This window comes from Giraffa tippelskirchi, chromosome 4, assembly GCF_054371585.1.
Source record: "Giraffa tippelskirchi isolate mGirTip1 chromosome 4, T2T-mGirTip1v1.2.pri, whole genome shotgun sequence".
Classification (NCBI taxonomy): Eukaryota; Metazoa; Chordata; class Mammalia; order Artiodactyla; family Giraffidae; genus Giraffa; species Giraffa tippelskirchi.
Genome location: NC_137278.1, coordinates 209,227,029 through 209,253,441, shown reverse-complemented (window position 1 = coordinate 209,253,441; position 26,413 = coordinate 209,227,029). Strand labels below are relative to the sequence as shown.

General features: G+C 57.8%; 1 protein-coding gene across 2 annotated transcripts; it reads right to left on the bottom strand.

Moving 5' to 3' along the window:
• Nucleotides 1-863: 863 nt before the first annotated feature.
• Nucleotides 864-25,706, bottom strand: TTC38 (tetratricopeptide repeat domain 38). Of its 2 annotated transcripts, none has more exons than XM_081594990.1 (14): nt 25,642-25,706; nt 24,557-24,698; nt 21,677-21,758; nt 20,145-20,316; nt 18,999-19,172; nt 17,378-17,453; nt 14,029-14,148; nt 11,251-11,310; nt 10,337-10,375; nt 8,292-8,373; nt 5,996-6,161; nt 4,759-4,918; nt 4,458-4,531; nt 864-2,182 (listed from the first exon to the last, which is right to left on the bottom strand). In XM_081594990.1, the coding sequence occupies exons 4-14, from the start codon at nt 20,312-20,314 to the stop codon at nt 2,089-2,091; spliced, it is 1,215 nt and encodes a 404-aa protein (XP_081451116.1). In that variant the 5' UTR covers nt 20,315-20,316; nt 21,677-21,758; nt 24,557-24,698; nt 25,642-25,706; the 3' UTR covers nt 864-2,088. The 2 variants fall into 2 exon arrangements, with proteins under 2 accessions (XP_081451116.1, XP_081451115.1); XM_081594989.1 differs by having other exon boundaries at nt 24,621-24,698.
• Between the last annotated feature and the right edge of the window lie 707 nt (nt 25,707-26,413).

Here is a 26,413-nt window from a genome sequence, read left to right as displayed (position 1 = left end):
CCCAAGGCCTGGGTTTGCCTGATTCATGACCACAGGGCCACTGTGGCAAGAGCCCAGTGGGTCCTAGACTCCAGGGGTATTCACCCAGGTGTCAGATCCACACAGCCCTTGTGGGTGTCTGCTGGGGGCGAGGGTCCCCAAACACCCATTCCTGATGCCCCTCCCCCTGTATCATGTCAGCATGTGAGACTCGGTCAGTGAACACACCAATTGTTAATAACGCATCATGGCTAACTGAATTCTACCTTCATCCATCTCTTCTCTTGGGCCCCTCCTCTCTTCTGTTAATGGCCTACCCACTGTCAGTTCTTTTCTTCCTGTCCCCCGTAGGATTCTGCTTCATTTTGTAATGCACTCATTCAAGGGCTCATTCACCAGTCATGGGTTCACTGACAGGTAGTCAGGGCGGGTTCTGTGCTGGGTGATGCTGGGACACAGATGTTGTCCCTGACCTGGGGAGGGCACAGATGGGGAGAAAGGTGCAATAGCAAGGACTGTGCGGCCCCAGCCTGCAGTGGGAGGCCGGAGGCCTTCCTGGGGGAGGGGGCCAGGGTTCCTGCTCCCCTGGCCAGGCTGTATCTTGCTTGGAACCAGGAGAGGGGAGGGCATATGGGGTGTGAGCAGGGGAACTGGCAGGAAGGGACAGCTCAGACTGGGAGGGCAGGCTCCCCTTGGGATGTGTCCCTAGCTCCTGGGGACAGACAGCACCTCTCTTGAAATCCCGTTGTAATGACTCTGCTCTTGACTCACTGCCCTGCTCAACCCCCACATTCAAGAAGAAGCCTGTCTCCCCAGGACCCAGCCCAGGCCTGGCACGTGGAGGAGGCTAAGAGGTGCCCACCCAGTAACAGTCAGGCAAAGGAACCAATTAACTAATTTATTTTAATCCCAGGAAATGCATCTAGTCGATCTAGAGGTGTCTGCTGCCTCCTGGAAGACCCGCCCCCTCCCTGCCCCCCGAGTCCCTACCCTAACTTCAGTTTGCTCTGAGGGAACCTAAGAAACACCAGTGGGCTGAGATGCCTCTCACAGCACCACCGAGCTGGATGTCAGGGCTGGGTTACCCACGGGGAGAGACAGAGGCAGCAGTTATAAAACTGGCTCAGATCCTATTAAAGCCACATCACAAGGCTTTTGTGTCTGCCTCTGCGCTCAATCCTCACACCTCAGAAAGCACAGCAGATCAACGAGTGTGCATACGTATGATTAAAATAATGGTTGACAAAAATAATCAGCAAGGACCTACTGCAGAGCACAGGAAACTCTACTCTGTAGTCTGTAACAACCTAAATGGGAAAAGAATTTTAAAAAGAACACATATATGTGTATGTATAACTGAATCACTTTGCTGAAACTAACACAACAGTATAAATCAACTATACTCCCATGAGAAGTAAAAATTCTTAAGAATCATGGTTGACAATGTGCAGTTTAGAATTAAGAGAAAATCAACCCAAATCAGTGCCACTAAAGCCCCAAGGGAAGCTTGCAGATGTCTCTGCAGACACAGCAGAAGGGCTGAGGGCCCAGGCACTGAGGTGGGGGCCCTCTCTCCCAGGAGGCACAGGGCTCCCACTAGTTGGGACCCTGGGCAAGTCACTCTCTACCATGGGTACCCTCACCCAAAAGGTGGGACAACAGAACCTTCCCAGAATGTGGAGAGGAAAGGCAGAATGATGGGGTTTATCCCAGGGGCAGCCTAGAGTGGGGAGAGGGGTGCCCCCTAGGGGTGGGTGGGAGACTCCCCTCCCCTCCCTGAGCCCACCACCACCCCACCCCCGCCTTCCAACCCTTGAACAACTGGGAGGTGTAAAAGAGGGTCCCCTGGGAAAACAGTTTTCAAGGCAAGTGGAACAGCAAGCCCCCACTTCAGCTCTGCTTGAAACCGCACTGTGGCCCTGAGCAAGGATTAGAAGATTTGGAACCATGCTGAAAATTGATTTCTGCCCCTCTTCCTGTAATGCTGTTGGTTACAGCGCTTTCTGCTTTGTAGGCCTGGCCAACTGGCCAGGTTGTAACCCCGCGAAGCCAATGCAGCAGCCTGTCTGAGGGCCGTGGAGGCCCCATGGGGCAGGCAGCCAGGCCGGCTCACTGCAGGAGGTGGACGGCGGCTGCCTTGCGGATGAGCCTGGCGGTCAGTGGGGAGTTGGGCTTTAAGGCATCTCGCTCCATCAGAAGGCTCCTGGGGAAACAAGACAGGGTCGGTGTTGGAAACTTCTAGAAGCTGGGGGACGGATGGCCCTCTACCCCAAGGCAGGACACGAGCAGCACGGGCCAGGGCTGAGGTGGCAGCAAGCAAGACACGCCCACCCCCCCCCAAGTGATAGAGGGAGGGAGGGGCCGGCATCACGGCCCAGGGGACAGGTGGGACCAAGGCCCAGAGGCAGGAGACGGGGCCTTGGCAGGGGCGGGGACCGGACAGCAGGTGGGCAGAGCCGTGAGGTTGAGAAAGCCTGGGCTCCCATGTCTTCATGCTGGCCCAGGCCGTCGGTGATTGGAGAGCACCCTGGCTCTCCAGGTGATGCCCGGTGATGCCCAAGTGCAGAGCGTTTCAGGGTGGGCACACCCCTGTGGCCTCACCTGCCCCAGGACTGTCCTCTCGCCATAAGGAGTGCCTGGACCAGAGGGTGGGGCGTGACTGTGGGAAAGGGGGGAGGACCATGCCTGAGAATGCTGGAAAAGACCCTGATGCTGGGAAAGACTGGGGGCAGGAGGAGAAGGGGACGGCAGAGGATGAGAGGGTTGGATGGCATCACCGACTCAATGGACATGAGTTTGAGTAGGCTCCGGGAGCTGGTGATGGACGGGGGAGCCTGGCGTGCTGCCGTCCACGGGGTCGCAAAGAGTCGGACACAACTGAGTGACTGAACAACAACAACATGCCTGAGAATGTTCTGGGAGATCAAGTGGCCAGAGGGCCGGTGAGGGGGAAATTCCAGCTTTCAACAAGGGAGGATAATTTCAGGCGAAGACCCCCCAAACAACTGGCCATAGTGATCCTGTGTGCTGAGGGCAGGGTTAAGGGGCTGGGCCTGGCACTGGGGGTGGGGACCCCATGGCAGGGGGCCGAGGCTTTCTGCATTGGAGGGGCGGGGGGCTAAGCAGCGTGAGGACACCAGGAGGGCACTTGGAGGAGCTGTGCTGGCAGCGGGCTCCCCAGCACCCCCAGCGTGGACGGCATCGTGCCCCCCAGCTGACCCTGGCTCCCCTGCTCAAGGCCTCGCCCGCCTCTCTGTCCACAGGGCCCCGAATGTGTGCAGCTTTGCACGTGGCCATGGGGGCTGACAGAGAGGGCCATGCGTCCAGGGCGCTACAGGGTGTAGCCACTTCCTGTGTGTCTGTCCACAGTTGTGGGTCACAGCATCTGCGTGTTTCATCAGCGCCGCCAACCCCTGCGCTGCTCGGCTTGGAACCGCCACTGCGGAAGCTGGGCCTTGCCTGCCATGGGCTGCATGGACTCTGGCCCCTTCCACCGGACTGCTAACCTCCAGAGTCCAGCAAGGGCCTCCAGGACCCCCTGCGCGGTCTGGACCTGCAGCAACAGCTTCACGGGGCCTCAGGACACCCCTTCTGCCCACCTGGCACCCCGGCTCCCCTTTCCCCTTGGCGCTCCAGCTGGCCAGGAGACTTGGGCGAGGAGGGGGTCTCATCTCACCCCCGGGGCACCAGGGTCAGTGGGGCTGAGGAGCCGGGGGTGGGAGCATGGAGGTTGCGGCAGTGGCTAGCTTCCCAGAGCTTTCTTCCTGGGGTGCCCCCACCCCGACACCCCCAATCCTCCAGCCGCACCCCTCCTCCTGAGCAGATCACCTCTAAGCCGGTTAAACCCGCTTGGTCTCAGGAGTCCCCCTGAATGTCACCTCCAAGGGCACCCTCCTGCCTGACCCCCTGTCCACTCAGCACCTCCATCATGGCATCCCGGGCAGGATGCCCACGCCCACAGCGTTTTCACACACATTTGTGGGATGAATCGCTTACTCCCTGCAGGAGAGGGAAGCTCCTCGCAGCCTTGGCTGGGGCCTACCTGCCCATCTCTCGCCTTGGCACCTGGCACAGTCTGGCAGGACAATGTGAGCCAATGCCTGAAGGCTCAGTGGGCGTCAGTGGGTGCAGGAGAAGGAATGATGTCCCAGGCAGAGGGGTGGCACGTGTTAAGGCCCAGGGGCCTGCAGGAGTAAGGAGCTCAGCGTGGCCAGGACGAGGAGTGTGCTGGGGGGTCGAGGCAGGGGGTGCTGAAGGCAGGGCCCTCAGCCCCTTTGGTCGAGTTGAAGATGCTCAGAGGGGAGAACCAGGCACCCTCAGGGCCTCGTGTCTCCGCAGGCTTAGAGACGGGCACCACCTTGGGCCAAGGCAGGCGGGAGCCTCTGGGCCCCTGGAAGTCTGGGGGGAGACCCCCAAGTGAGAGGGGCTGGGCTTGGGGTCCTTCTTGGCTGAGCTCTGGACAGGAATGAGGAACTCACCGGGCCACGTGCTTATGGAGGCCAGATGAGCAGTTCAAGGCCGCGTGAATCAGTAACTGGTTGAAGATGTCTCTCTGAAAGATGCATTGGGCACGTGAGACCCCGGGACGAGGGGTGGGGACTCCCTCCCCCACTGCAGGCTGGCCAGTCCTCAGGGACAAGCTCACGGGGGTGTGAACCACAAGGACCCTCCCACCCCGCAGGCACCCACACCGCGGAGACGGGGACTGCGGGCTGCAGGGGCTCCTGGCCCCAGGGCCCTTGCGCGGCAGCTGCTGACACGTGCGAGGCTGGGGCTCACCTGGGCGTTGCTGCCTCCTATCTGGACCAGCCGGTAGCGGATGGGCAGGAGCAGCTCCACCACGCAGTCGGGGCTCCCGTCCTGGGCCTCCACCAGGGCTTGGCACAAGGGCAGCCCCACGTCGCGGGCCAGGAGGTGCTGGCAGTTCTCCCCCGGGGACCTGCCGGCCCGAGAAGATGCCCTCAGCCCTGCGCTGCCCCCGTGACAGTGCATCGGTCTCCCACCCGACTCAGGTCCCTAAGAGGGTGGCCTCCTCCTCAGCCCAGCATCCCTGACTCCGTGCCCCATGCAGTAGGGGCTTTGATCAGGTGGGCTGACAGAGGACAGGCCACCAGGGACGGGAGAGAACAGGGCTCTCAACTCAGTTCAATGGTGCTGTGGCCTCAGGCCGGTGCCCTGACGCCTGGCCTCAGTTTGCTCATCTATAAAATGGGAATAGCAGAGCTGACCTCGCAGGGAAAGCAGGTCAAGGCTGGTACTGGAGCTGGTGCCGCCCCTGGACTGAATGAACAGCTGGGGCAGGCCTCATCTTCCCAGAGCCCTCAGGAGGTGGCTAATCTGGGTCATGAGGGCTGGGGGCCAGAAGCTATGGCCAGAGCCCCAGGAGGAGGGGCAGGACATGTGGCCATGGGTGTCACCCACCCCTGGGCAGCCAGGACAAACCACCAGGGCTCCTAGGTTCCCCAGCTGTAGCCCTCCAGTCAGGAGACCAGGGCTGGCCACATCCCTGGTGCCCTGCACTGTGCCTCTCTGGACTCTCTGGCCCCCGCTGTGATTGGAACCAGCTCCAGTGGCACCAGGAATGGAGCGACGGATGTTGCCACGTCACTGCCCCCGTTTTCCTACCAGCCTGTCCCACCAGACAAGGAAACAGGCTGAGAGTAGAGAGCTGAGACCCTGTAAGGGGCAGTCTCTCTGGCTCCAGGGCCTCACCGCCTCCCCTGAGCATGACACTGACCTTGACCTTGAGGCCTAGGGGACACAGACTGCTCTGTGTCCCAGGGGGAAGCAAGTGTACCCTCGAAAGGCACGGCCCACGGGGACGCACACCTGGGGGAGACTGAACACCCGGGGCACACACCTTCGGAGGATGCACGTCTAAGGGGCACCCCTGGGAGAAGCCCTCCACGGGCATCCGTGTGGCTGTGTTCAGCTGGGGCCTCCACCCCCGGCCTCCCAGCTGGCAGAGGCGGTCTGCCCGCGCCACCCCTGCCCCCTGGCCCAGCCCTCCACGTACTCGCTGGCGTCCCGCAGGGTGGTCAGCAGCTCCTGCGTGGTCTGGGTGTCCCCTGCACCCAGGGACGCCATCAGGAAGTGAGCATCGTTGAAGAGCAGGATGTGGTCTCGGCTGTGCTTCTGGGTCACAGAGAGGACGTCCTGCCACCGCTCACCCACGGAGACCCCTGGGGACACGGGGGGACACCCGCGGGCCTGGCGTGAGCGCTGTGTGCACAAGCCTCTGGCACCCACAGGTGGTTCCAGGGGAGGAGGCCCTACAAAGCCGGCAGGCGGCATCTGGCGTCGGGCTTAGGCCTTGGGGCCTGGCTTTCGTTAACTTTGTTTAATCATAAAAGCAGCAGATGGGTAAGGTAGAAAGCAAATTAAAATAATAAAAGCTATGGAAGGGTGTTCAGTGAAGTCTCTGGCCCCTTTGACAAACTCCAAACCACTGTAATGGAGAAGAAAATGGCAACCCACTCCAGTATTCTTGCCTGGAGAATCCCATGGACAGAGGAGCCTGGTGGGTTATAGTCCATGGGGTCGCAAAGAGTCAGACACGACTGAGCGGCTGAGCAAAACCACTGTAAAACTTCCTCTTGTGGTTCTCACTGGGAAGGCCCCTGACACAGGGCAGGGGGCCAGTCAGAACCTGCGGAATTCATAAAGAGCATCCTTTAGGTCTTCCTTTTGGGGCTTCCCTGGTGGCTCAGATGTGGCTCAGATGGTAAAGAATCTGCTTGCAATACGGGAGACCTGGGTTCGATCCCTGGGTTGAGAAGATCCCCTGGAGGAGGGCATGGCAACCCACTCCAGTATTCTTGCCTGGAGAATCCCCATGGACAGAGGAGCCTGGTGGGCTACAGTCCATGGGCTCGTAAAGGGTCGGGCACGACTGAGCGACTGAGCACTCCTTTGGGTCTGGATTTCCAGCTCGAGACTGTCCCTTCTGCTCTGCTCTCTCACACCACCTCCCCTCCCGTCCCTCGTGGATCCTCCAAGTTTCCTGACTCCCCCTCCTGCTCCTCACTTTCCTCCCACGACCCCGTGGTTGCCCTGGACCTCCGTGTCTCTGCCTGTCAACTGGAAGCAGCCTGGAGGCTCCACTCTGCGCGGTGAGGAAGCGAGTGGCCTTCCTCTCCCTTCCCCGGCCCCGCAGCACCCCAATGGGGCCTCCCAGCCTCCAGACCAGGGCCTGTCCCTTCTGAGCCCCTCCTCACGGGCATTCGGGGGGCCCAGGTTTGCAGCCCGGGCTGGGCCTCCACAGGCGAAGGGTCCACAGGGTCTCGGGGTCAAAAGGACTCAGCTTCCCCCAGCCCTCCCCTCCCCACACAGTTCTGGAGGGTTTTGGCTGAACAGAGACACAGGCCCCCACCAGCTGGGTTGTGGTGTCCCAGCCCTGTCGCCTGGACGGCAGTGAGGGCTCCTTGACGATGCCCTGGCCTCCAGTCTGGCCTCCCCTGGCTCAGCCCACCTGCTGGACGGAACCTGTTCAACCTGGCCCCACGGGCCCTCCAGGACGCAGATAAAAGCCACATTCATCACCCTCCATCCCCGCCGCTCAGCCTCCTCTGCTCCATCTGAGTATGTGGACCATGCCTCTCGCTCGTCCCCGGAACAGGCCACTGGTTGCTGTCCTTGGGGCGCTGGATAGGCCACTCCCTGCTATGATGTCCTTTCCTGTCACCCCTCAGCAAAACCCTACGCTCCCTTTCATGGCTTCCATTTCACCTCCTCTAGGAAGCCTCCCCAGAACCCTCTAGAAACAGCCTCATCCCCACACTGTCCCGCTGACCCGGGCCCTAGAGTGGGCAGAGGGTTGGCTCTGCTGAACCTGGGAGGGAGGGGAGAGCCATCTGGTGCCCCCAGCGGTCGGCCGGAAGCGCTCCGTGGCCCCCAGCGGTACAACTAACCCCGTCCCAGCCACGTCCGAGCATCAGGTGACACTGTTGAGAAACTCTTCTCTGTGCCATCCCCAGGCATTGAGAAATCAGGTGACACCCAGACACCGGTGTCAGGGGCCGCCTGTGCCCTGCCGGCTGGGAAGGCAGGCTGTGGGAACGGCAGGCGCCAGCCAGGTTCAGAGCCGGACTCCGAGGGGCGGTGGGAACCAGGAGAAAGGGCAGCGGGGGCCTAGCCCCTGGCCTGGGGCCGGCTGGAAGGCAGCCGCAGAGCCGGTACCCAGGGCCACGCTGTCCCGGGGCTGAGAGGCCCTGGAGAAACTCGCTCAAGCGCTCCTGCCAGGTTGGGGTCCGGCCGTGGCACCTCCCCCTCGTCACACGGGAGGGGAGGAACCAGGAACCGGACAGGGCTACCTTCCATCTGCATCCGGTACAGCATGGAGCAGCTGTCCACCACGTCCAGCATTGCCCCGCTGGCCCGCAGGCTGGGGAGGATCTGGAAGACAGGGCGGGTGGGGGGTGAGGGGCTGCAGGGACTGCCCAAGTCCGCCCGTCGGGGCCAGACCCTCAGCCCATGGAAGCCACGGCCAGCATCCCCTCCACCCCACCCCTCAGGGCCTATCGGCTCTCAGGGCCTGGACCGCTCCGGGTGTCCGAGGGACACTGGACAGACTTGGGAAAGAGCCCAGCACACGGGCGCCTGGGGGAGTGGGCATCAGGCCCTGGCCCACCTGCCACCTCGTGTCCCCAGCCCCGGGCCACACGGGTGGAGAATCACCTGGGCCGCCGACGACTCCACGTCCAGCGGCTCTGCACCCCTCCCCACAATCTCTCGTCACCCTTCACTCCCTACCACAAGGAGTGCCTTGTACAGGATGAAACTTATATAGGGTTTCCTCTTACAGGAAGCCCTACTGAGCATTTTTCCCTTTGAGGGTTTAGATCCTCAAATCACTAGCATGTTTGTGCCCCAGGCTCTGTTCTTAAGCCCACAGTGGGGTGCCCAGAAGTTGTGAGTTAGGCTTTTTTTTTTTTTCTTTTAAACACATCTTTGGCTCAAAAGTTATGAGTCTGCCTGCTAATGCAGGAGACTTGGGTTCAATCCCTGGGTCAGCAAGACCCCCTGGAGAAGAGAATGGCAACCCACTCCAGTATTCTTGCCTGGAGAACTCCATGGACAGGGGAGCCTGGTGGGCTACAGTCCACAGGGTCGCAAAGACTCAGACACGACTGAGTGACTAACACTTTCACTTTCAAACAGATACTTAGGACCTGGAGAGACGGGGATAGTTAGGGTTGAGTAGGTGGGGATTTTCAGTTTGGAAAGATAGAAAAGTTGCAGGAATGGATGGTGGTGAAGGCTGCACTGCCACGTCAATGTATTGAACACCACAGAGCTGTACATGTAAACTGCTTATCGTGGCAACCACACACTTAAACTGGTCACCATGGTAACTGTACACACAAACTGGTTGCCGTGGTAACTGTACAGTTACACTGGTTACCATAATAAAATACAGTATGTATGCTTTTTCTAGTGCTCAATTGTGTCGCACTCTGCAACCCTATGGACTGCAGCCCACCAGGCTCCTCTGTCCATGGGATTCTCCAGGCAAGAATACTGGAGTGGGTTGCCATTTCCTTCTCCAGGGGATCCTCCCGACCCAGAGATCGAACCCACATGTCCTGCATTGGCAGGCAGATTCTTTATTGCTAGCACCACCTGGGAAGCCCCAGTGTATATTTTACTACCAAAAAAAAAAAAATTCCTGGTAGTTCCCTAATGGTCTCGTGGTTAGGATTCAGCGCTTGCACTGCCATGGCCCGGGTCCAATCCCTGGTCAGAGAACTGAGATCCCACAGGCCACGCAGCACAGCCAAAACCATTTCAGGCAGATCAATGTTTTTACCAAATAAAGGCAATCTAAATGACGAGAAGGAAGCCCGAGACTTCAGAGATGACCGTCTGACATGCGCACTCTTCCAATGCCCACAGGTGTGTGTGTATGTGTGTTTGTGTGTGAGTGCGCACACGCGAATTCAGTCATGTTTGACTCTTTGCAACCCATTGGACTGTAGCCCACCAGGCTCCCCTGTCCATGAAATTCTCCAGGCAAGAACACTGGAGTGGGTTGCCATTTCCTCCTCCAGGGGATCTTCCCGACCCAGGGATCGAACCCGCATCTCTTGCATCTCCTGCATTGGCAGGTGGATTCTTTACCACCAAGCCACCTCGGAAAGCAATCTCCCAACGCCCACGGGCGAGCAGAGTCAAATCTTTCTGGGTTTCAACACTGCCCTCGGAGAGAATCAACACCGTGAGGTCTTACACAAGAGCTGTGCTCTCACTCCGGCTGTGGTTCTGTCTGGGGCAACACGGACCGGCTCAGGGAGATTTACCTTCAAGACTGAAGGTAAATCCACACAATAAACTAAATCGAGTGCAAGCGTGGACTTACGTGGTCATCGTAAATGGTCAACGCAGCCTCATATTCACCCTGGAAAAATGAAGTTCTGGGATTAACACAGGGAGGAGGTGAAGTGAGATGCTGAGACATAAACTGAAAACACCTTGACAAAGGCCCCAGCCTGCCTGCCCACAGCTTGGTGGTTCCCAGGATGGGAGGAGAGGAACCCACCCCGCCCCAGCCCTTCTTTCCCCAGGTAGGAGACACGACAGTAGCTGCTGCTAGGGGAGCCCTTCCGCGGAAGCATTGTTTTTCGCATGAAGCGCTTGTCAAGCGGCTGTGAGCTCTTTCATCTATTTCTTCCAGGATGGTTTCTTCCTCTCGGTCTTTTCCTCATGGCCCATTCGGCTGGGTTCACTGCTTTCTTGAAGATGCTGTGTCATCTGCATATCCTTTCAGGGTCCTTACCTTCCAAGCATTTCTCTTTGGACCTTTAGGGAGCTTCTAGATTTACTCTACGACAAACTGTAAGAAGAGCCCTTATAAATGGGACCCAGTGGTGGGATCGCTGAGGTCAAGCATGACCCCACACCCTCGCCCCCACTGGGGTGAAGCACTGTGCGGGTCCCATGGCTCATTCAGGTACAACCATGGGGTGCGGGCCTGGCAGTTCACCCCAGGGGCAGAGAGGCACTGGGTCTACATTGTCTCCACAAATGGCACATGTGTGTACAGGATTTCTGAGTCCAGGACAGTGGGAAATAACTAAAGGAGTTCAAACCTGAAAAACTGTTTGAAAACATGAGTGCCCTACTGCATCAGAACACCGCTGAAACGCACAACACTGCTCCACAGGGTATAAAGTACAGCACAAGGTACAGAAGCATTTCTTTCCTTGGAGGGTAAGACCTTACGAAGACCTAAGACCCTACATCTTTGTAGGGTAAGACGGCCAGTCATCTTACCTTTTCAATCAGATATAAAGCCCAGTGCCAATAATTATGACAAGCAAGCATGTCAGAGTCCTGGGGAAAGAAAAAGAGAGAGAGAGAAAAGTCTGACAGCGCAGGGGGTAAGCAGCTGCTGTCTTGTGTTAACGCAGAACCCCAAAGCTTTGGGTGCAGGAAACACTTCCCAGCCCCTGCCTCGGCTGCCCTGGCCGGCAAGTCCACACCTGTCCGTTCCTTCGGTCCTGAGCCTCGGCAAGCGGTGTGCCTGAATTTACCGAGGGTGCTGAGGCTACAGCAGGCTGGCATCTTAGCCCCAGGACGAGGAGGCAGGAGAACCAGAACCACCCAAAGGGGGCCACCTGGCACCCCAAGCCTCGCCTTCCTTAGGTGTGGAGTGGAGAAAATGAGGAAGTCCATCCAAACGGCTGCAGAGGCTGACCGTGCCCAACAGCGCAGGGCATCCCAGTAAAACCCTACGGACCACTGCGCCCAGGGCCGAACCTCTGCAGGTCCTGGCACAGCCCAAGGGATAAGGGGGCAGGGGTGACACCTGGACAGCTGTGGCTGCTCTGCTTTGGGCCCTGCCACGAACGCCAGCCTACAGGGCTGCGGCAGACACTTCCTTCTCTGCTTGGACACCACCTCCCACCTCCTGGGAGGGAGCTGATGCTGCCTCCTCCATGGCCCATGTCTACACCTATGTCTGAGGATTCAACCCTCCCAGCTCCCCTCCCTCACAGGCCACTGCAGGCTTCTGTTTACAGTGATCCTACACCTCCCTGTCCTTTGTCTACAAACTCCTACTCACCCTTCAACATTCATCTCATAGGCTGCCTCCACCAGGAAGCGTTCTCTGACTGCTTCCCCCTCAAGCCCAATTGGGTAGGATGCTTCCTCCGGGTTTCCATACCCCTAAGAGTGCCCCTGTCATGCTGTGGTCATGCTGGGAGCTGCTGGCTCCACTCAACGGGTCTTTTGAAGACAGAGAAGTCTGAGCAGAACTCTCAGTGGGGTCCCCGGGATGAGGTAAAGCCTGGGACACTGACTGGAGCCTGAAGAACTGAGCTTGGTGCCAGCAGCCAAGGGCCAGGGGCAGGCACTGGAGGACCGGAATGGGGAGCCGCGGGCCCTGCCGTCTGCCCCCGGGCCGTGTAGCTGGGCTGGAGGCTTCCAGGAGCCTCTGCAGGGACCGTGTGCAGGCATCGGAGCCCAGCGCCTGCCAGGAGATGAGCCCAGCCGTCACAGGCTGCCTCGTGTTACAGAATCAGACTAACATCCAAGGGTGCTCCTTTGGGGCCAGGGGCCTCACAGCGGTGGCAACAGTAGGTTTTTCTGATAAGGAAACTGAGGCTCAGAGGGATCGGGCTTTTGCCCTGGGGGAGAGCCAGGCCTCAAGCACCCAGGCCCAGGAAATCCAGAGTCTGGGGCAGGAAGTAAATGGAATGAATACAAATGACCCAGCCCTGGCCAGGCCTCCCCGGCCTCCCCCTCGGAGGGCACAGCCGCCCAGGCGCCCCCTCCATGCAGGGTCAGTATCTGCAGCGGGGTGGGGGGGGTTTGCTGAGGATCAGGGCCCGACCCACACTGCGCCCCCCACTCCCCACCCAGGGCTGAGGTCAGGCCCAGGGTCTGGGGATCCTTAAAAAGATGTGAGTCTGAACCTAATGCCGTCACAGTTCTCAAAGTTTTCCTTGCGCCTGCTCGCCTGCTCGCCTGCTCTACCTAATACCCCTTCTGGAGAGGCCAGGACGCTGCCTTCTTGTCAATGACTTCTCACTGGCCTTCCTGAGCCAGGGAGCCGCTGGGACGCACCGAGGTGACCGAGCCAGCCCCTGCTCCCTGCCTGGTTCCTGGTCTCTCCTTCGTTTGCTCAGTCACTGACCACCTGCTGCTGGGTGCCCAACGTGGCCCAGAGAAGGGCAGAGCAGCAGACCACACCTGGACAGGTAGCCCGGGTGTGTGCCAGGGACAAACCCGAGGACAACAGGCACATGTGAAGATGGAGGGCCACTGCAGCTGGGCGCAGGTGGGCACAGGGAGGCTCCAGGGTGATCAGGCCCCAGGAAAGGGCCTGGCAGGGCTTGAGGGGTCCACATGGCATGGGTGCCGCTGCCCCACCAGGGACCGGACCCCCGTATGCCAGCCCTGCGGATGGTCGCCGGGCCCTCATCCACCCCATCGGCCCCTGGCTGCACCAGCTGCTCCCTGAGGACACTCTGTGGCTCTGGGGTCAGCGTCCAGCCCATTGGCCAGTGGCGGAGGAAGCCGCTCAGAGCCTCTGTGGTTCTCACCAGTGCCAGGCTTCTGTTTGTTGCCGCTATTTAGTCACTCAGTTGTTTTGACACTTTGCGACCCCCTAGACTTTAGCCCGCCAGGTTCCTCTGTCCATTAGATTCTCCAGGCAAGAATACTGGAGTGGGTTGCCATTCCCTTCTCCAGGGGGGATCTTCCTGACCCAGGGATAGAACTTGAGTCTCCTGCATTATAGAAGGATTCTTTGCTGCTGAGCCACCTGGGAAGCCTGGGTTCTTGTTCACCCAGTAATTTTTCTCATCCATTCCTTCTATAGCCAAATGCCTCAGGCCACGACCAATTGTAGAATCAGCTGTAAAACGCTGGCAGGTGTTGGGGAGCTGTGTGGCTCCCAGGGGACCGGTGGTTTGATAGAAATGTTTCCAAGTGGAACATAAGTTTCCCCAGAACTAAGCTGCACCCAGCAACCCTGTTAATCCTCAGCTTAACTTAGGAGGACAGACAGAATTTTCCAGGCAGGTGGATGGACGAGAACCATACCTTCCAGTGGGCTTCTGAGTGCTGCATGAACTCCAGTCCTTCCTGGACCTCGGCTTTCATCTCATGAATATGCGCAATGGTGTGCACTGACCACGCGTCCGTCGGGTTAATGGATAAAGCCTATGTGGGCGGGAGTGGGGAGGACAAATCAAGATGATGTGTGAGTCAGTCCGTCTGGTGACAAGGCGTCCCAAGTGCAAGGGCACCAGGGCCTGCGCTCTGCCTCAGAGTAACGACCTCAAAGACCAGCCTGTTAAGCAAACACTGGATGCTGCCAACGAGGGTGTCAGTGCCCACTTCACGGATGAGGAAACCAAGGCTCAGGGAGGCTGAGTGACTTGCCCAGAGCTGCACGGCGGGATGGCAGTGGGGTCTTTCCAAAGCAGGGCTTATCCAGCCCCTCCGCCCCCAACCTCAGGCACACAGCTGAGTCATGTGCAGCGTGCCGCCCCGCGTCCCCACCTTCCTCTGGGGTCTGCCGTGGAGACCAGTCAACACTGAGTGTGCACGGACTCCAGGGCTCTCAGCTGCCCCTCCCGACTAGTACACACGCAAGGACCACACGTGTGGCTTTCCAGGCTTGTTCTGATACTACTGCTAGTAATGACGACAGCCACTCACAGGACTGATGAGCTTGCCAGCGACAACATGGCAGAGGGACGAGAGGTTACTGAATGCCTACTGAACCCGGCATGGGGCAGAAAGCCGAACTTCACCATGACCCTGGGGACCACCCACACGAGCCCAGGCCCCCCACACCCGATCACAGGCCCCCTCACCCTGCTACCTCGGTTCCCCCGTGCCTTTCACCTCTGCCCCTGGCCTGGCCCCTGCCAGGCAGTCTGCACTGCAGCGGGCGGTGTGCAGCCCCACTGCACGGGCCCATCTGGTCTGCGTGGGGACAGAGAAGGGGCCCGTCTGCAGGGACGCCGGGGGCCTCGGGCGGAGCCCCACAGAAGATCCCGGGCGTGCAGCCGAGCAGGCCGAGGCTCCGGGCCCTGTGAACGGACCCACGAAGGGTACAGCGCGGGGCCAGGGCTCAGGGCAGGGGCTACTCTCACCCGTGCCGGGATCATAGCTGCCCGTCCCCGCTGACCTGCTTCCCCCCACAGTTCCCAGGGGCAGAGTCCGCCTGGCCAGCGCAGCCTGGCCCTGCTGCCCCAGACTTTGCTCCTAGCACCCGCCCCTCCCGCCTCTGCCCTAAGCCTCGGTCTATCAGCGCTCAGTCCATCAGCCAGGCTGGGCCTGCCGCTCCGCTTCCCCAAGGCTGCCCTTTGCTCTTTCTGCCCTGGGCTTCAGCCTACAGATGAGGCCCAGGTGTCACCATCATGAAGCGTCTCCCGATCCCAGAAGAGCCTGTGGAGCCTATTCTCAGTTTCTCAGAAACCTGGCCTTGCCCAGTAACTGTGGTGGACTGGTGCTGGGGTCAGAGTGTGGGCGCCTGCAGGAGAACAAGTGTGAAGGGAGAGAAGGGGTCCCCCCACATCACCCCTTCCTGCTCCTGTGGTTGTGACCCTTCACCTTTTGGTCACCCTCTGACTTCCTGAACCATCTTACCACCCACAGGTACCCACACAGATGGCACCCAGCGGGAGGGCCCAATGCCAAGGTGTCCAGGGGGCCTTCCTGCAGCTGACCCCCTGGGTGGTGACGCCTGGTCCCCGAGCATGGAGCCAAGGTTGCCATGATGTCCCCTGTGTCCCTCCCAAAAGCCCTCACTCAGGACTGCATCACAGACCGTGTCACCTCCTGTCAAGTCCCGCCTCTATTTCTGTGAGCCCAGAGGTCTGCAGAGACCCAGAGGCCCTGTGGCCCCAGGAGGGCACTGCTGCCCCCTGCGGAGGGGGTAGGTGCTGGGAGCCCTCCAGGGCAAGGTCTGGGGGACGAGCCCTGCTGAGAGCTGGGGAGCAGGTCTGTCCAGGCAGCATGGACGGTGCTCAGGCAGCCTGGGGGAGCCTGGCGCTGCCTTCTGTGGGCTGGGCGGCCTTGGCCTCGGCCTGCTGGAGCCCGGCTGCTCTCCTCTGAGTGATGAAGGGCTCAATGCCTTGTAGCATTGCATCCAGCAGATGGACTGGGCACGTCCAAGTGAGGGCCAGCGCTGAGCCAGGCCCAGGAGCGGTTGTCACTCCTGGGTACATGGTGGTCCCTCCCTGGGCCTCAGTCTCTGCTCCTGGGAGGGGAGGCGCTGGAGGAGGGGCCTCTGAGTCAGAGAAGCCGAGGCCCTGGGGCCTGCAAGCCCGGGTGTCCAGGGTGCATCCAGGGTAGCGGCCAGCCAATGTGCCCCAGCACAGAGGGAGGGGCCAGGCCTGCGGGAAGCACTTAGCATCCCACCCAGCTCTGTGCCCTCGGCTGTGGCTCCCTCCGGTGGGGGCGGTACTCAAGAGAAGGGCTGGCCAGCAGGCCCCAGTGCCAGGTCAGGGCCCACTGGAAGCAGCCTGATGAGATACAACGTATATTTTAAGGCAGGACAAGAAAAATTAAGCCTAAGATCCTCTCTGTGCTTGTTCGGGCCTCCTCCCTGGCTCCCAATGTGCAGCGCACGCCTGCATTACACATTAACCAGAGCTCCTCAAAGAAGGGAGTGCCTGCTCAGCCCTAGAGGAGGAGTCTTCCCTCTCTTCTGAGGCTAGCAGTCTAAGTCCCTAAGAGAACACCGCCCTCCCAGCGCTGCAGTGGGGCCTGGTGACTCGCTGCTCACTCCGTCCTTGCTTATCTAGACTGTGTGTCCTCGGTGACCTTTAGGGAGAATATCAGGATGTCATTTTGATGTTCAGTCCTTTGTCTCACAAAAGTAGGTGACTGTACCTTCACGTTCTAACAGGCGGAACAGTGCTCAGAACTGTCTGCTTTCCGGTTTACAATCCTCAGTTTGGCTCGAGTAAAATTCCCTTTCTTTCCTTCTTAACTTGACAGTTCAGTGGAATTTTGGCGACAAGCCTCACTCATCATCTAATGGTCCCCTCCCGGAGTCTTGATGCTATCGGCGACGCTTAGAAACCTGCGGTTCCCGGTGGGAGAAGCAACACTGACAACCGCTTCCCACCTACACAGTCTGGGTCCAGGACACAAATGGGGGGCCCTGGAGACACGGAGCTGGGGGTGCACAGAGCCGCCACGCCGTGTGACCCAGAGGGAGGGGGTGGACGGAACCTCACGGGCCTTCCCCACCCATACAAGGTGGCTCTGCAGACCCGGGGGGCACAGGCGACCGGAGGGAGCTGCCCTCTCTGGTAACACAAGCCCTCCCAGCAGGAAATGGGGTGCAGAGTTGGGGGCCGAGCCTGGCCTGCTCTGTGCCACCTGACACCGCTCCCCCAGGGCTCCCGCACCTTGGGAAGGGCACACCTACCTCTTTGGCGAGCTTTTCTGCCCGATCGTAGAAGTTGGTTTCCATCAGTCCGAAAGAATAGATGCCTTTCACGTAGCTAGAAACAGAAACAAAAATTATTATTTTTTAAAAGCAGATGGGAACCACCCCACCCTCGACATGGCCGGTGCAGGGTTGTGTCCCCACAGATGGTATGTCTGAACATACGCCCTACGTGGAATTCGAATCTTTGCAGCTCATTATCAAGATCAAGTTAAAATGAGGTCATCCTGTATGAGGGTGGGCCCTAAACCCAATGACTGGTGTCCTTACAAGAGAAAGGAAAGGGAGGCAGATTTGCACGCAGAACACTCACAGAGACACACACGACGGACACACACCACTCACAGAGACACACACAGAGGGACACACACGGAGGGACACACACGAAGGGACACACACAGAGACACAGAGGACAGACAGTCACGTGGAGACGAAGGCAGAGACTGGAATGATTTCAGACCTGCCAGTCCCCACAGTCACTGGAGCCAATTCTGTAAAATAAATGCACCTCCCTCCCTCTCCCCCCTTTCTCTCTCCCTCTGTGTGTGTGTGTGTGTGTGTGTGTGTGTGTGTAAATAATATAGATATAGATATACATATCCTGGGTTTCCCTCGCGGCTCAGTGGTAAAGAATCTGCCTGCCAATGTAGGAGACTTGGGTTGGATCCCTGGGTCGGGAAGATCTCCTGGAGGAGGAAATGGCCACCCGCTCTAGTATTCTTTCCTGGAGAATTCCATGGACAGAGGAGCCTGGCGGGCTAAGTCCATGGGGTCGGACACAAAACTTAGTGACCAAATAACAATAAATACACGTCCTACTGGTTCTGTTTTCTGGAGAACCCTGACTAACACAGCTTTTCAATCTATTAATCCAGTTGCCCTTCACAATAATCCTAACACCAAGGTGCAGTGGAGCTGATCCTGTGCGGTGGTCCCGAGGGCCGTTCACAGCTATCCCACACCTCCCTCTCTTTCCAGCCCACTGTAGTGTTGCGCTTCCTGGCCTCCTGTGGGTGGGTGACTGGATCTGGCCAGCGACTCGGAGCACTTCGCTCTGAGCACTAATGCCACTGCGAGTCCCCCAGGAGAGCTCTCTTCCCTCTTAGCAGCTGCTGTGTCCAGGGAGGAGCGGCTTCATCAGCTGGGATCCCAGAGGGGGACAGTGGCATGGGCCCAGAGCCTCCACCCGCCTGTGATGGACATGTATTATGAGAGAGAAGCTCGCCTTTCTTGTAATAAGTGGAGTAAAAGATCTAGAGGATGTTTGTTACTGCAGCAAAAACTACCTTGTGCTGACTGATACATAATAGTATTACTTTATTCCCAGGATGGGATAAAGATCAAATGAGGACATGAAGCCTTTTCACTCTTTTTTTCCTGGCTGAGACTTGTGAAATCTTAGTTCCCTGACCAGGAGTCAAACCCAGCCACAGAGACCTGACTACTGGAACAGCAGGGAATGCCCACCTTTTCACTCCAGAGAAACAGGAAAGAGCAACAGCAGTCTCACGAGTTTCGGGGCAGGGCCGGGAGAGCTGCCACATTTTTAGGACAGAGAGAGGCTGAGACAGGAATGACGTGACTCCCAGGGGGCACCGACCTGCTCAGGGGGATGTCGGCCGTCCAGAAGGGATAAACTCGAGCCACAGAATCGCGCATCTGCTCCTGGTAGCCCAGGTAAAAGTAGGCATCGTGAGAAAATTTCAGGGCCAGCATGTCTGTTGGGTGGTCCTGGAGAATCTGCTCCCACAGCTCACAGGCTTTCGGGAAGTTCCTGGAAGCCAAGAGAGGTGTCTCAGCAACGCTGAACCCAGTTCACACGCGGCGAGTGGAAGGGGCTTCACTTCCTGCCCGTGTCACGGCTTGCACTGAGCTGGTTAAAATACACAGGCATGTTTCTGTGGCAGGTTGTGGCTCAGAAAATGCAAAAGCCGGTGGGATGTTTTACTTTCTAATTCAAGCAAAAAAAAACCAACCAAACAAAAACTGGTTTCACAAGTTGCCAATTCACCTGAGACTGTGTACCAGCTGTGGGAAGTCTGAGAGGTGGAATTCCAGCCCTGCGCTGACATTCACACTGATTCCCCAGGAAGACAGTGAAGGACAGGGAAGCCTGGTGTGCTGCAGTCCATGGGGTCACGGAGACTCAGACATGACTTAGCGACTGAACAACCGCAATGACACCAGGAAGCCCGGGACGGAGCTCTGTCACTGCTTCAGAACTCCTATTCTGTCAGCTCCGGTCACCCAGGTCTGTGGGCATCTCCCCTGCACGAGCAGACACACAAGCTGTCCTGGGGGCACAGGAACCACAGGGGCAGGAGGCAATGGGCAGATGCTCACCTGGTGTGTTAGGATCAGCAGTCTAAGGGCAAGGGTCTTCCTCTCTATCTATTTCTTTACTGTGATCCTATTATTTTTGATGTTGTCATCCAGTCGCTAAGTCACATCTGACTCTTTTCAACCCCCATGGACTGTGGCAATGATTTTTGTAACGAAAATAATAACCAACTTATTCAATGAAGCCAAATAAGCTGCTTCGAATGTCAGACTAGGAATCTGAACCAACCGCGTCCTCCGTCAGCTGAGGATACGGCGGCAGACAAGGTGCGGTTCTCAATCAGACGGCGTGGGAGGCAGGGTGGGCATCACCCCCCGGCCCCTTCTGCACAGCGCTGGGGCAGCCCGTGGCATCGGCTAGCGAGTGTGGCCCTGGAGCGCCAGCCCGCCGAGGGAGGCCCCTCACCCCTTGGCAAAGGTCTCTACTGCAGACACGTGCAGCTGCTCCCGGTGGGTCAGGGGCTGGGTTTTGGAAATCTCCACCATCGTCTTCACGGCCACATCCAGCTCTTTGTCCAGCCTCACGGAGCTTCCGGTGCCAATCAGCACAAGGCCATTAGCGATGGCGTGTCCCATGGCTGGCGAAAAGTGGGAAAAGAGCTGGTGATTCAGATGGTCCTGCCCAGCCCAGGCAGGCCCCGCAGGTGAAATAAACACCCCACGTCCCAGGAGAGGTAAGTCAGGTGGCCTTAGGCTGTGTCCCCACCAACAGTGCAGAGCTCGATCCTCACCGTGCGCGTGGAGGCGCAGCAATCCTAGAACATCCTGCACCCCCCTAAACACTTTTCCAGCCAGGACATTCTGGGGAGTGCCAGTGTGGGGAGCTGGTTAGGGGCTGCCTCGGGGTGCTTCTGAAGCCCCTCTGCTTCCTCCATCAGCTGCTGCTGTCACTGCCACCAGCACAGGGCCTCCCAGTAGATGCTGCCGGGGGGCTGGCCCCCAGAGCACAGAAGCCATGACCCTCTCTTGGCTGCCTTCCTGCGCTGAGAACTTGGGGGCCGAGGAAGATGGGGGGGTGCGCCTTGCAGCAGTCTTGCTGGCAGGTGTGCAGGCCTCCGGGTCCCACCTGGGATTGCCAGCCCCCACCCTGACAGAGGAAGGATGTCCACTGGTGTTTCAAACTCCAGTCCCTAGCCCGGGTCAGGGACCTAGGACCCAACCACAGTGCTGGGACCACATGTGGCCCCCGTGTCTGACATGGGGGCCAGGGTCTGCTCAGAGAGCCTGAGCCCACACCCAGAGGCTAGCTCCCCTGACAGCTTCCTTCATCCCCTATTCTGTGACCCTTGCCCTCAGTGGAACCTGGCCATGGCGGGAGTCCCTGCTGCCCTCCCCTCCTCAGCCCCTCCCCCCAGCCCAGAACCTTACCCAGGCTGGGGCTACCCTGCTGGGGTTCTGGAATGCACTGGGCTGACCCCCATGCCTGCCACGCACATGGCTTGCCTGTGACCGCAGCCTCTGTCCCCAGGTCGGTCTCCCCTGCCCCAGCCTCTCTGGGGAGGGCCTCACTAGGGGGAGGGCTCACCAGTGTGCAGAGAGGCTGCAGTGGCCATTTCTTGTGTTTCACGGGGGGTCCAAGCTTTGGACTGAGACAGCCATGTGTGATCCCAGATCCCCAACTACCAGTTGGGTAGCTTTGGGTGTATTTCTTACTCTGTCTGAACCTCAGTTTCCTCATCTGAGAAATGGGATCAGAGTCTTCCTTGCAGAATTGATGTACAATTAAGGAAAACATTTGAAAGACACCTTCTATAGAAACTGGCCTCTTTATGGGAGCAGCTGTTATTCCAAGCACAGTGGTGTCTGTGATCTTCCCTTCCAACCTGGTCACTACCACAGGCCTGCCCTCTGCGGCCCAGCTGAGGTCTGCACTCAGAGAACCACTAAGGGGCTGGACTCATGAAACATGGCCCTCAACCCAGAGAAAGCATCACTCACCGAAGTTCGGATCCGCCGCTTTGAGCTTTGACAGGCAGCCCTCAATGCCACCAAGGCCCTGGTCGTTGGTCCATTTTACATACTGAAATTTAAAAGGTGAAACAAAGTTGTCCCAAGGGAGCTTTTAGTTCATGTAAATGAAGGTTTGTATCTAAACTTTTCTTTTTTTCCTTTCTAGAACACTGAGGATTTTCTGGACCTTAGCTAAAAGAAAATGTAACTGGGTGCATCTCAGATGAAGAGACTTAATATATGTAACTCAAAGCACATTTTCGAGGGTTAGTGAGGTCTCTGTGTTCAAAAAAGACACATCTAAAGGAAAGTCCTTCCTGACAGGTGACCTGCCCACAGTGTCAGCCTCATCAGCCCCAAGAGGGCACCTGACATTTGGGTACTTCTATTTATTCTTTTAAAAAAAAGAACCATAGTAAACATTCATTATAGAAAGTTAGGAAGGGCTTCCCGGGTGGCTCAGGGGTAAAGAATCCTGCCGATGCAGGGGACACGGGTTCGATCCCTGGTCCATGGTCCACAGACAGTGGAGCAACTAAGGCCACGTGCCACGATTATTGAGCCTGTGCTCTATGCTCTAGAGGCCACGCTCTGCAACAGAAGGAGCCACTGCAACAAGAAGCCCCCGCTGGGTGCAACTAGAGAAAAGTCTGAGCAGCAGTGAAGACCCAGTGCAGCCAAAAATAAATTAAAAAATAAGTAATTTAAAAAAATATATATTAAAAAAGAAAAGAACGAGGAAGAGGCGCACAAGCCGAAAGATCAAACTTATCTTAATTTCCCTGGTGGCTCAGCTGGTAAAGAGTCTGCCTGCAATGCAGGGGACCCCCCACCCCGACCCAGTTCAATTTGGGTTGGGAAGATCCACTGGAAAAGGGATAGGCTACCAACCACCTACTCCAGTATTCTTGGGCATCCCTTATGTGGCTCAGCTGGTAAAGAATCCGCCTGCAATGTGGGAGACCTGGGTTTGATCCCTGCCTTGGGAAGATCGCCTGGAGAAGGGAATGGCTACTCACTCCAGTATTCTGGCCTGGAGAATTCCATGGACTGTATATTCCATGGGGTCGCAAAGAGAGATAGACACGACTGAGCAACTTTCACTTTCACCCTAATTTCATCTCATTATCACTCTTGACAATCTGTTTCTAGTCTCTCTGTAAGTAATGCCTACTTACTGATTTGGCTGGACTAGGTCTTAGCTGTGGCACTCAAGGTCCCTGATCTTCCTTGCGGCAGCGGGACCTTTTAGTTGCAGCATTCGAGCTCAGTGGCAGCAGGCAGGACCCCTGACCAGGGATGGAACCCGGCCTAGCATTGGGAGTATAAAGTTGTAGCCACCAGACCACCAGGAAAAGTCCCTTAATGCCTAGTTTTTAAAACTCTGTGGGACATTCCTGGCGGTTCAGGGGTTGAGAGTCTGTGCGCTTCCAACGCAGGGGGTGCATTTCCAGTTCCATCCCTGCTAGGGGAGCTAGGATTCCACATGTTGGGTGGCCCAAAACCCAAAACATAAAACAGAAGCGATACTGTAACAAATTCAATAAAGACTTTAGAAATGATCCACATCAAAACATAAATCTTTAAAAAAAAATCCTAAAACCATAATAATGCATTAAATTTCAGAATGCGCTCTATCAGATATCCAACCTCCCTCTATACAGAATCATCACGTGGCATTTTACCACGACACAGGGGAGTGGGCACAGAGACAAGGACGCGTGGGAGAGCACACACACTGGCAGGGGTTGGAGCGTGGGGTTGCGCTGGGGAATTTTTCCTGTAACAAATCATGCTCTGCAAAAGCCGAAAGGGGAAGGGGACAAACAGGCAAAGAGCTCAGATGCACACAGCGGAGGCCCTGGGCAAGCCGACAGCATCTCACCGGTTGTCCCTTGGATGGCCCTTATGTTTCTAGCAGCTTCCTTGGTCCTTATGCTACATGGATGGAATCAGTAGGTAGCGGCCTTACTGCTCTTGGAAGAGTTTTCCATCAGGGTGTGTAGACCCAGGTGCCTCCTGCCCCTCTTAACTCACTGCAGGAGTCAGCCCCACTCTCTGGGCCTCAGATCCCCTGAGAGCTGAGGGGAAATATTTGGGGAAGTACCAAAGTATTTGGACCTTACCTCTGAGACGCTCCTAGTTCTAAGACTATAGGCTCCTTCACTGCAGTTAGAAATGATTGATGATACAGTGGAAGGTCTTAGAACAGCCACAAGTGGAGCAGTATATTCACAGATTAGGCCCAGGAGAGGGGAGGGGGGGCTCATGTCCTAAATGGAGGAGCTCCACACCAAAACCCCCAGCACCCTCACAGACCAACGCCTGCTGCCTGGAGGACCTCTCAGCTAAGTCCTGGGGCAGACAGAACTGTTCCCCCATCCTGAGGATAGAGAGGACATGGATTCTATTGCACTGGATTACTCAAGTCTGCATGCAGCTTAAAAAGCATCCATGGCTTTCTGAGCCACTGACTGTGGGACTTGGGAGCAGCCTGAGCCATTGGTCCTGTCCAAGGATGCTTCAAAGCATCATGGTCCCCAGGAAGTCTTTCTACACTCGAGTTTACCAGGGTACTATAACTCTGGGTACAAGTGGGGTTAACGGGCTGCAATGTTTATAAAATCAGGATAAAGTGGGAAAGCTTTGAAAGCTTCCAGTGCCATGCCTGTATGCAGTCACCACTGACCAGCTCTACTTGGACAGCACATCGGATGACCGGCAGTTCAGCTGTAACCTTAAGCAAGCTATGCGGATGGAAGCTAGAGATCACTGTGACCGTGTGGAAGCACCATGTCCTCGTAGCGCAAATAAATGCAGCTGTAAGACACACCAAACATTTATCTCATGAACATAAAAACCATTCACCGATTTAAGAAACCTCCTCTTGGATCTTTATAGATGGAACTGCCACTTGTCTCTGCAGGCGTACCTGGGTCAGGGTGGCATCAAACAGTCTGCAGGCCTCGTTGCTTGGGGTTGAGAGTGGCAGCCTGGCATCCTTCCACGCCTACACACATCAAGAAGTGGTCTTATTCCTTGTAGCCTTCCCAAGGAGCACACGCGAGCCTCCACCCCCAAACCCCGAAGATGCTGATGCCTGCACTCTGCAGGTATGGGCCTGGGAAAGCCCCATCCTTGTGGGGCAGGTGTGGACTCCCAGATTTCAATGATGGTGCAGTTCAGAGAGAGTTGATCCTGGGTGGGGCCATCCCTAAGTAAACGCCAGGGACTTCTGAGCAGCCAACTGCCCTCAGGCAAGCTCCTCCCTCCCTCTGACCTTTGTCTATCCCATCTGTGAAATGGGGCTCTGGACGATACCTGGGTGACTGGGACGTGTCCCCCAGGGATCCGACGCCGAGCAAGGGGGAAGCACTCATCAGGCTGCAGGGGGGAATGCCAGGGCAAAGGGGGGGCTAGAGTTGGAGTCCAAAACCAGGAGGGGGGTCCTTCTCCCTGGCCGGCAGGGTGCCAACCACCAAAGGGATTCCTCTCATCCCACTTTTCAGTCACATTAGGGAACACCTCCAGCTCTCAGAACTCTGCACTGTAGTGGCGGCCCAGGCATCCCGCCGGGGGCACAGGCCTCTCCTCTTGCTCGGGGAGCACAGCCGTCGGCCCCTCCAAGTGAAAATGGGGGCAGGTCCCTTCCCCAGCGGGACCCAGACGACACCCTCCAATGCCCGGCCTCCCCTCCGTGCGACGACGGGGTTGCTGGGCTACGCTGTTTAAGAGGATCTGCGGTCTCCGAGGGGCCGAGCCTCCTGTCACAGACCCCTCGGTAGTGGGGCGCACCGGGGTGCCTTCCGTGCGCCCGGGAAGCCCGCGGGGCTGTCGGGGGGCCCTGCCACCACCGCACCCCGAGAAGCTCTAGCCCTACCAGCCCACATGTCGCGGGGCCACCCCGGGGCTGCGGGGCTGCGGGCGCTCGGCCGAGGGCGGCCTCCGGTTACCTGACAGTCGCGAAGCGGCGTGGTGGCGGCCATGGTGCGGGTTCCGCGTCCGCGGTGCGGACTCCGCGACCTTCCGCGTGGGGGCGGGGTGTCGAGCCTCGGGGGCGGGGCTCGGGGGCAGGACGGGGAGGTCCCCGCCCACTACTTGCTTCCGACACATCCGCCCCAGGCTGGCAGCTTTGGTGTGAGCCCCCGCCTACCCGATCAGACAGGAGTCAGGGGCGGCAGGGGCGGAGGGCGGGCGTGGGAGGGGGAGTGGGATGAGGGAGTCCCTCTCCAAGGGAATCCTCTGCGAGATGACTGCAGTCCCCTGGGAGGCAGAGGAGCCCTGGGGCAGCGGTCCCTTTGAAGCTCTAGGGGGTCCCAATCATCGAATTGGGCATTCACAGAGGTCATTTTGACCTCAGGGCTAGCTAGCCCTGCACCCGCTCCAGGGTAGAGGTTGTAAGTGGCCGGGAGGAAAAGTGTCTTTGAGACCAAAAAGAGGTGATGTAACATTTTCCCTCCCCTCCAGCTCACCCTTGCAAGTAGCAGGGCCTTCTGGAGACCCTTGACCTGTGCCCCTGCAGGGCCTGGGTCCAGAGCTGGTTTTGGGTGCTAGGAGCAGCTTTGAACAAGTGGGAACAGGGGGCGTGTTGTAAGGGCCCCACGCCTGGGTGTCTCTGTCCTGGGTGTGGCCTGGACGGTTGCACAGGGCCTCACACTTAGAAGGACCCCATGCTCACTTTAAAGCTCTGCTGTGGTCATCTTGAAATCCTTGACCATCTTTGAA

Bases quoted from the DNA above. Each gene is read 5' to 3' on its own strand.
- TTC38 (XM_081594989.1), bottom strand. From the start codon at position 25,674: ATGGCCGCCACCACGCCGCTTCGCGACTGTCAG. The intron at 24,699-25,641 runs GTAACCGGAGGC...TGATGTGTGTAG, and splicing joins CGCCGCTTCGCGACTGTCAG to GCGTGGAAGGATGCCAGGCT. The intron at 4,532-4,758 runs GTGAGCCCCAGC...TGCATCTTTCAG, and splicing joins TAGGAGGCAGCAACGCCCAG to AGAGACATCTTCAACCAGTT.